We start from the raw sequence: 9,827 nt of genomic DNA, 5'->3' as shown, positions 1-9,827 counted from the left end.
TTGTTGCATTTTTGCTGAATGTGAAGGATTTCTGTCCCCCACCGCACCACGCTGCCTCTGAAGCACAGCAGCAGCTGCTGTTTGCTGCGTTTCTTCCCCTTTTCCTGTAAGAGGGTGGGTGCTGCCAGGGAAGCCCTGCCCTCCCCAGAGAGCTCTTCCCTTCTTTGGGGAAGAACCAAAACCTGACGGTGAGCATGGCTGAGGCCAGCTGTGGCACACCCTGCTCCTTCTCTGCACCCTGCTCAAACTCAAGAACACTGAGATGGAAGTGACTGCTGCTAGTGGCAGCATCCCCCCAGGAGCTTTGTGCCAGCTTAGCATCCTGGAGTGGGGGGAGGTGGCATGGGTGTGATGGCTGGCAAGGAGGCAACCTGGAGAGCATTTCCCTTCACCAGCTTGGTCTATAAATGGAGCACAGTCTACCACATTGACCTTTCTTGTCCCCCTGCCTTTCTGTGCCAATATAAGGCAGGAGAGCTGGTGGCTGTGCCAGAGGGTGTATTTTGCTGTGGGTGATGAGGATGCCTCCAAGTTGCCCGACGAAGGTGGCAGAGCCAGGATGCTGTGCGTGGGTGAGGGAGGCTGACGGGGCAGCAGGATGCTGTGGGTTACCTTCTCCCTGGGGGTGGGCAGCTGCTTAAACAAACAAAATGAAACCCTCTGCTGCAGATTAGGAGAGGAAATTGCTCAAGTACTTCAGTTTTGAAGCCATTTCTGGGCCAGGCTGGGTGGATCTGGGGGCAGACAGATCCTGGGGACAAAGGCAACCTCCTGTGCCTGCTGGGGGCTGCCAGGAGGTGCCTGGGTGGCTGCAGTGCTTATCATGCTGTGCACCCACGTAGTAATGGCCTGGGTGCTCTGGAGCACCACTGAGTCCAAAGCAACTGGGCTATTCAACATGAAACTGCAAAAGCAGCAAAGTCACAGGAAAAGCCTGAGGCACATGGCATCTCCAGTGACCTGGGAGCGCCTGGGCTGCTGGCCAAGTGCCCCTCCATCCTGAGGGGACCTGGTGGCCCCCCTGCACTGCCTGCTGCACTCGTGGGAAATGCCATGCTGCCCAGGGCCACCCCTACCCACATGAGCTGCCCCCAGCTTTCCCAGCTGACAGCTTGCTTTTTTCCCCCCTCTCCCTTTCTGACTGGAGGAGGCATTTCTCCAGCACTGCGGCAGAGGGAACAGTTCATGGGCCTCTGCCCTCTGACATGCCAATCAGATGAGTAAGAGCTGGGCCGAGGGTGTGTCCTCGTCTCTTAATTGGGTTTCAATTGCAAACCTCAGTTCAGGGACATCAGCTGTTCCACCCTTGGCAACTGTGCAGTGTTTGGTAAAAATACCTTTCAAGATAAGCTTTTTTAATACCTTTTTTTTTTTTTTTTTTTAGTGTTGTAGAAAGTTCTAGGAGTTCAAATGCACCCTGCAAGCAGAACTACTCCTGCCCAGGGTGGGAGGAGTGAGCAGCTTCTCAGTCCTACCCAGGAGGATTTTGGTACCTGGGCAGGAGATGCCACTCCTGGGTTGTCAGACCCAGAATCTGCACTGGGCTCTAATGCATCCTCCATTTGTTTTCTGGGTTAGTGTCCATTTCATCCTCACCTAGTGCAAGGTGCTGAAGGGATTCTTCTGGCACAGTGTCTGATCTGCTGCTGTGAGCTGCAAGTCATGTACTGCTTTTCCATTGCATGTGGTCCCCACTCACTTGAAGACCTGTGTCTTTAAGAGCACTGAATTTAAGCCATAGCTCTTTCATAAATATGGATGTATATTTATTCTCCTGGGCAACCGCAGGCTCACTGGACCCTGCTTCCTTTCCTCCCAGGCAGTCACTTATTGAGCAGCCTAGAAAAGGGGCCCAGCCCCCTCTGAGTGCCCCACTCCCACCTGGGCTACAGAATGCTTCCAGGTCATGCTGTGCCTACAGGCAGGATGAGGATGAGCCATGGGAAAAACTAAGGTCACCAGCAAAGCCTTTTAACTTAGGTGAACTTTTGCTTTAAAATTTAAGTTTAAATTTAACTTTGACCATGCAAAAGTTTCTTGAAAGGAAAAGATGTTGTGGTTTCTGCATGCAAACCTCTTCCTTCATGTTTTTTCACTAAGGGGATAGGAGAAAAGGGCCCATTTTTTATTTCTAGTTTTTTAAATAGCAGTGCTCAAACCGTGGTACAAAGGTTTTGAGAGGTAACAAGAGCAGCTTCCTTCCTCTGTCTATAAACCAGCTACTAACGCTAGCTCCATGACGGCAGCCAGCAGGGAATTTTGCATGTGCCTGTGAGGTGTGGTCACAACTACCTATGGACTGAAAACTAAAATGCCCACGGTGCACAGTCTTTGGGATTTATAGCAGCTTTGGGGGGGCAGCAGGAGGGGATACTCCTGCTGCATGTGCCCCTGGCAGGCCAGTGTGGCAGAGGGGCTGGGCAGCTCTCATGAGGAAGTCCCTGGATTCCTTGCACAGAGAGATCTCTGTAAACAGGATGTTTGCTCCAGGCCTGCGGTGGGTGCTCAGTCCCCCGTCGCCCAGACCCTGAGTGGGAGGAGGAGGTGTGGGTGGGTGTCCTCCTGGCGCCAGTGTGAAGGAGCCGCTTCCAGGGTGTCAGCCCTGGGGCAGACAGCGTTTTTCAGGCTGGCCCTGCTCCTGGAAGGGACTGTGCGTGGTGTACGAGCGATGGGATTGCCAGCCACGTTGGTTTAAATCGGATTTTCTGCACTGAAACGAGCCCATTAGGGTTTTGGATATTCAGACAATCTGGCCACACCTATAATTATTCTTTGGCATCTCTATCCTTGTTGAAAATGCATATTTCTACATTTTTCCATATTTCCCACATTCCCAGTGCCTGGCTTGCAGCCTGCTGTGCCTGCATAAACATATGTGGTCATGCTGGTTCAGATGGACCAATTTCCCTAATTTTCTCATTGCTAGACTGCAAACCTGAATGGAACTTTGTGAGATTAAATGTATCCCACATAGATGGAGAGTAGGGTGCATTGTGCTTGGCCCTTCCCCGTTTAAAGGCTCAGCATGTCTGACTAGAGCACATTTTGGCTGTGCCCCAGGGGACACCGCATTGGGCTCCTGGAGGCTCTGCTGACCAGGGTGGCTGTGGCTGTCACCCAGCTGGCTGCTCTCTGTTGTCTCGCCCCTCAGAATTAAAATCACGTTTCCCGGTCTGGAGGCTGTGTAAGAGGAGCTGTGAGAGATGCCAGGGGACTTCATTTAGTTGGGACACACAAAGAGTCAGAAGCTGTAAAGCTGCTTGATGAGCATTAGCGATGAAAGCACCAGAGTCAGCTGGATAGCAAAGGCCACATTAGCAGCCGATTCAAGCTGGGTTGTCTGAAGTTTTGGAACAGTTTAAATTCAAGAGCTGAGCCTGGTAGCACAGACAAGCTTCTCACCATGCCTTCTCTACTGACTCACTGTCAGGAAGGCTGTTGCTTGGATCTAGAGACCACCGTTTTTGGGCGGGTGACTTCCTGAGGCACCTGGATCTGTGGGAGGAGGAAAAGATTGCTCATGTGAGAGAAAACCTTGGGCTGTGCTTCAGTGATGAGATAGGATCATTTACAAGGGCAGGTTTTCCACCAGCCAGAGCAGTGCAGAGCTGTGATACTTGGACACAGGGGTCCAGTGGGGATCTCTGTGCCTGGCAGGAGGCAATTCTTACCTTTCCATTTGATGGTGAAGCTGCTGATGCTCTGGTTCAAGGTATAAATTTGAGCAAGAAAAAAGCATGTTGACATGGCCCATTTGAGCAAGGGGTCTGCTGGCTTCCTCCCTGCCAGGCTCTTGCTCACCTCTCGGGCAGCACAGATTTGTCCTCCTGGCTTGCAAATGGTTTGCACGTCTTCCTTGTTGCTTCTCTCCATCTGCCTGCTTCAGACGCTTCCCCAGCCCTGGCCTCTGGTTATTCTTCTCTGCTTCCTCTGGCAGTGCCCATGTCATGCTGCCCAACCTGCCTGGGTTTCTTTTCTTAGCATCGTCTCCACTCTGACTCTTGGACCTGGGCCAGTTCTCACAAAGCAGTTCAAGGTTTGCTGCGTCCCAGCACCTGATCACATTCCCCTTTCTCCTCCAAAACAAAGCAGTTGTGTCTTCCACCCCGATCCAGGTCAGTTATAGCGTTTCACTTGTCCATGTAAAGGAACTGCAGGACAAAAGGCTGGGATGTGGCTTGCCTGGAGCTGCAGGATTAGACCATGGGAAAGAGGGTCATTGGACCTTCTGGTCTCAGCTCCAGGTCCTGTGCTTAGAGCTGTGTTGAATAACATGACCTCCACTTGAAGGGCTCAGAGAGCTGTGCTGGTAAACACTGTCTTCAGTTTGTTCAGTTGTCCTCAGAGTAAACTTTGGCATTTCACCTCTCCGGTATGTTGCCCTGTGTTGACTCGACTAAGAGAAGAGCTTGTGGGGAGGTGAAGCATCTCTTGTCCCTTGTAACCTCTGGGTGCTTGAAATTTTAATCTGTTGATCTGAGCAGCCTTGTCTGCCCCAAGGGGAGTGTGGAGCTGGGGCTGGCACCAAGATCCACCTCAGCAACAGCTGTGGCTGAGTTTGTGCAGAGGTGAGGAAGAAGAGGACCTGAATCCCTGAGGTGCTGGGGAAGGGCCAGGGCCCACTCAGTGGGTGCTTTCCACCCTAGGTGGGGGTGGTGGGGGCCAGGCAGGGGTGGGGAACAGGCAGGACTCTATGCACATCCCTGGGAGAGCAACAGCATCAATCTGGTGAATGCCCTCAACCTCTTTATCGACATAGTTTCTCATCAAATTGCTCAAAATCAAGAGAGCAATGAACTACTGAGCAACTGGGGGGGAGGGGGAAAGTAAAAAAAAAAAAAAAAAAAAAAACCAAACCAAAAAAACTGAGGGCCTGACAGCTCTCCCTGTCCTTCATTTGTCAAAGAAAACCCTGCCTGATTTCTCCCGGCCACGTCAGCCCCCAGCTATGACAGCTATCCCGTGTGTTGGCCAGGCCGCTCTGGAGCAGCCCTCGCTCCACACCGCGGTGGGAGGGCTGTAAACAGAGGAGCGGGAGCTGAAGCTGGCTGGCGGGGGGCACCCCGGTCTCCAGGGGTGTCGCAGCCGGGGGGACAGTCTCTCTGAGGTGGCTGCTCTGTCAGTGTGCGGGATCTGGCCCCAGGGCTCAGGGGTCCTTCCCTGGGGATGTGTCCTGGGGGAGCCTCCGCATCCCTGTGTGGGCGAAGGGGCGGCTCTGCTGTGCAGGGCAGCTAAACCCCAATGCTTTTGTGTCCTCTTCCCTACCCTTGGTGGGCTTTGCTCAGTGAGCCATGGAACTGACCGAATTCCTCTCTGTTTCCCCAGATCATGATTGAGTTCTGCCCAGGCGGGGCAGTGGATGCCACCATGCTGGGTGAGTGCAGCACGCGGCTCCGGGCTCCCCTCTGTGCTCAGGGCGATGCCCACGAGGCATTTCCAGCCTGCTGGCATGCTTTCAGGGACAGCCTTGGGACAGGTGGCAGATGTGGGTGCCCCAGCTTCTCCAGCTACCCTTTCTCTCCCATGAGTTTTCCTATTTTCATACCTGGAGCAGAAGGTGTGGCAGCCCTGGGGCTTTTATCCAGCTACTTTGATGTCCTTTTGTGATTTTGAATTCTGCTGGGATCAGCAGATCACAAGGCATGGGGAGAAGGGAGAGTCTGGCTGGAGGGGAAAGATGGCTTTAAATATTTATCTGCTGGAGGCACCGGGTGCTCCGGATCCTGTTCCCACAGCTTCCCCGAAAGGGCGGCATGGCTGAGATGTCTAATCTAGGCGCCTGTCATGATGAATCTTCCAGGATCCTCTTGCTGACTTCTCTGTATGGTATCAGTCATCTGGTGAAGCAGTGGAGTATCCGAATAAACCTCATTTTGCAGCAATTTCAGTAATCTTCCCATTTTTAACTCCTCCCTTCCACATAGAGCCGCTGGGACTGGGAGTGTGTGGGTGTTGCAAAACAGCCCTGGCTGGTACCACGGCCCCTCTGTGCCAGGGCTGCCTGGGTCCCGGGGCAGGGGGACATCCCCCTCCCCCCCAGCACAGCAAAATGACACTCTGACATCCTCTTGCCTGGAGCCTCTTGGACAGAGCTGCATCTCCCTGGGGATTGCTCCCTTACAGCTCTGCTGTTTCCAAAGACCTCACTTTCTTTTTGTTTCCAGGAGAAGTATGGACCCAAATTTGTCATCTTTGATTCAGCCCCTGAAACTTGTGCCTCCTTTAGGGAACTTCTTTAATGCAGGTCCAAATTACCACGTGAAAAACTAACTTTTCTAAAGTGCTGGAGCAAATTATGCCTTCCCCCTGGAAAACCTCGACAGGAGTGCCCTGTCTCTTGGGATGGGAAAATCCCCCCAAGCATTCGTGGGGTCATGTTCATGGCAGTCGGTCTCTGGAGGACCTGGGAAGGGGAAGTGTAGAAAACCATGAGCAAGTGGCCTGGCTGTAGTGCTGTCAACCCTGTAATGAGGAGCAGGAGGAGCTGCCAGTTGAAGCTCAGCAGTGCTCCTAGCACGAGTAAACTCAGAGTCACCGTAGGTTTGGTCTGCTCTGCTGCATGCTCAGCTGTGCTGGAGGAGGGGTCTGCACTGCAAAGGGTTCGCAGAGGGAGGGAGGGAAGCCTGGACGATGTTAACCATCTGGAAGTTTGATGGTTTGCAGAGCTGTCGCCTTGGAAAGTGCTCTCAGATGGTGAAAGTGGCCAGGCACAGCATAGCAGGAAGGTCATGCCAGCTTGTTTCTCCATGAGCTTCACAAACAGGGACAGACAGCAGGGCATGAACTGGTGTGCTGGTATCTGATGCTAGCTGGAAAACCAGCTCAGAGCAGTGGATAGGGATAGTGCTGGTGAGTGTTTTATTGCTTGTTGCTTTGGGAGGTGCTTTTGGGAAGCCCTTCATAACGTACGGGGGGGTTATGCTGCATCTCAGAGGAAGGGGTAGCTCCCTGGAGGGTTTGAGCATGGCTGCATACAGGGCTGCTGAGTAATCCTGCCTTAGTCTGACCTGCTGCTGCCTGCAGCCAAGTTCAGCTCCCTACTCTATGCAGCACCATCCCCATGCTGGGAGAGGCCCGGCACATCTGTGGGGACCCATTCCTAACTGGGCAGGGAATGTGCAGTTCAGAGCCTTGTGGCAGGCGTGCTGGCTCCTCATCCCCTCAGTCTGTGGTGCCCATGCCAGAGGCCTCGGCCGTGCATCCCGGGAGGGAGCTCTGAGCCAGCGGCTCCAGGCGGGCGTCGCGTGGCTAAGGGAATGTATTACCTTAACAGGCTGATTTGCGTTGGTCTCCTGCTGCTTCGACACATGGACGGTGGTTTTTAAATGGTGTGCTGGTGCCTTTTTGCTGCTCAGGTGGAGCATCGCTCAAATCCCTGCCCTGTTCAGTGCTCTCTCCCTCCCACAGAGCTGGACCGGGGCCTGACCGAACCTCAGATCCAAGTGATCTGCCGCCAGATGCTGGAAGCCCTCCATTACCTCCACAGCAAAAAGATCATCCACCGTGACCTGAAGGCAGGCAACGTGCTCCTCACCCAGGATGGGGACATCAAGCTCGGTGAGCCAGCAGCACAGCAGGCGCTCGCTGGGGGAGCGGCCGTGGGTGGTGCTGCTGCTTGGGACCGTTCCGGGCTGCACTGGTGACAGCCACGTGCCGAGGGGTGCTCTCTGCCTTCTGCCCTGCCTGTGGGACAGCAGCTGCTTGTCTGCTGGCTGATGAGCTCAGCCAGGGGAAGGTGGGCAAAAGCTTCGTATTGCTTCATGGGAGCCCAGCTCTACCACTGAGCTGTGTGCTTGTACTTAGGACCCAGCCGGGCACCCAGACTCCCTGTACCACAGCTGTGCTCAGGCCTTTGCTTCCCTTTTGTGGATTTGTTTAATCTCTCTTTGAACTCAATTTTTATGCTTTTTGGCCTGCTGAGCATCCTGTGCGGGGTGCCAGTTGGCAGGGCTTGGAGCTGGAAGAATTCGTCTTATCTCCAGAGCAGGTCTGGTGGTGACAGGACAAGTTTTGCCAAAGGGTTCTTGGCCAGCTCACCATGGACTGGAGTGGAACTGGCATCCAGCTACCTGCTAGGAGATGAGAAGGTAGCTTTGTCTATAGGGACTGGTCAGGAAGGTGCAGATCTCCTTCTGGACTCTGACAAGGCGTGCTGGCAGCTGTCTGATGTTCCTGGGCTGTGTCTGTGGGTGCTAAAGGAGACCAGCCAGCCTGGGAAGATGGAAACCTTCCTGTGACCATGGGTTGTGTGTAAAAACACTCTGCTAGCTTGGGCCAAGGGTGACCCATAGTCAGGGATATCCTGAGCCCAAGGTGCAGATGGATAACATCTCCTCCAGAGATCATCAGGGCACCTCAGAGAGCAAACTGACCTGGTGTGGGCTTATACCCTCTGCAGGTCATACCAATTTGATTTGGGTTGAGTTGACTTCAGCAGCTCTCTACAGAGTGGACAAAATCAGGGAAGGGCATCACATAGTGGCTGCTGTGCATGGGGATGAAGGGAAGAAAAACAATGCAACTGCACTTTGGTTTTTCTGGTGTAAAATGAGACTCTTTGCTATGAAAAAGCAGGCCTGCAATTAATCTGCCATGGAGCTGCTTTTGTTTGTGGAAAAGATCTCAACTTCCCTCTAAATGTGTGGAGTTTGGGTTACTGTAGAGGTGTCTTGTTTTGCCCCTGTCTTACAGTACATGGGAGGGGAAGGTCACTGGTGGTTATGTACCTAAAAACAAATTTAGTTTCTGATGCTCACTTTAGAGGAAACAGCACGTTGAATCGTGTTCATGCCTTAAATGTGTGTTTGCTTTTGAATCTGCAATTCAACTAAGTGTGCTAATTCAGAGAAGGGCCTTTCAGTTTTCCTATGGCATCTAATTTTACTGCTTTTTACAGCTGACTTTGGAGTGTCTGCCAAAAACATGAAAACCTTGCAGAAGCGAGACTCCTTCATTGGGACCCCTTACTGGTGAGTGACCTGCTTGCTAAGAAGTCTCATGTTCATGAGGAGCATCGCTCTTCTGAGAATCAGACTTCCTCAGAAACAGGGAGCTGCTGGCCTTTGGGATGCGTTGGAGTGTAGTGCCTTACCGAGCGTGGGTGGGAGGATTTTAGCAAGGATTCTCAGCCTGTGGCCGCACGTGTGAGGGTTTCCCTTGCCTGAAGGGAGCCGCGGGTAACCTCGGTGGTGCGGGAGCGTTGCCCGGTGTCACGGTGCCCTGAGCTGGCCAAGGGGCCACTGTGCTCCAGGCTTGGAGGAGCGAGGAACACACGTGTGCTCGCGTGTGTGCTCCCCACTTCCCCCACCCCAGGGGGTAGAGCGGGCTTTGAAGCCGCTCCAAGCACGTGGGAACAACTCCTCGCTCCAGAAACACAATCTCTAAATCACCCGACATGCTGAAGGGATGGAGTCGGCAAGGATTAATTTATTGTCTGAAGCAACATCCACACCAGATGTCAATGGCCTGGGGGTTTCCATGGGCTGCCGGGGCTGTCTTGGCTGGACTGCAGAAGAGGGAGGGGGTTGGACCCCTTAGAAAAGATGCTGCATTTTCTGAAACCCAGGGTGAGGAGGAAAGGCTGTTTTTTATGCAGTGCTGTGGATTATTTGAAGCATTTAACTGTGGCTGCAAGGCTCGTGTTTTGTGGCAGTGGTGTCATCCCTCTCCATCGCTGCTTCTTGCTCTGCCCGATGCAGGATGGCCCCGGAGGTGGTGATGTGTGAGACCATGAAGGACACTCCGTATGACTACAAGGCAGACATCTGGTCCCTGGGGATCACGCTGATCGAAATGGCCCAGATCGAGCCCCCCCATCATGAGCTCAA

General features: G+C 53.3%; 1 protein-coding gene across 1 annotated transcript in view; it reads left to right on the top strand.

Annotated features, from left to right (window-relative positions):
- Window positions 1-5,325: 5,325 nt before the first annotated feature.
- Window positions 5,326-9,827, top strand: part of LOC103778235 (serine/threonine-protein kinase 10-like) — a gene marked incomplete at both ends in the record, with an annotated part of 14,033 nt that continues 9,531 nt past the window's right edge. The window contains 4 exon segments of the mRNA XM_008945812.1: window positions 5,326-5,374; window positions 7,408-7,557; window positions 8,897-8,969; window positions 9,699-9,827. The exon segment at window positions 9,699-9,827 is cut by the window's right edge and continues 13 nt beyond it. Of these exon segments, the coding sequence (XP_008944060.1) occupies window positions 5,326-5,374; window positions 7,408-7,557; window positions 8,897-8,969; window positions 9,699-9,827 (401 nt within the window).

This window comes from Merops nubicus, unplaced genomic scaffold (genome assembly GCF_000691845.1).
Source record: "Merops nubicus isolate BGI_N331 unplaced genomic scaffold, ASM69184v1 scaffold43458, whole genome shotgun sequence".
NCBI classification, from domain to species: Eukaryota; Metazoa; Chordata; class Aves; order Coraciiformes; family Meropidae; genus Merops; species Merops nubicus.
This window is presented reverse-complemented; position numbering and strand designations above follow the sequence as displayed.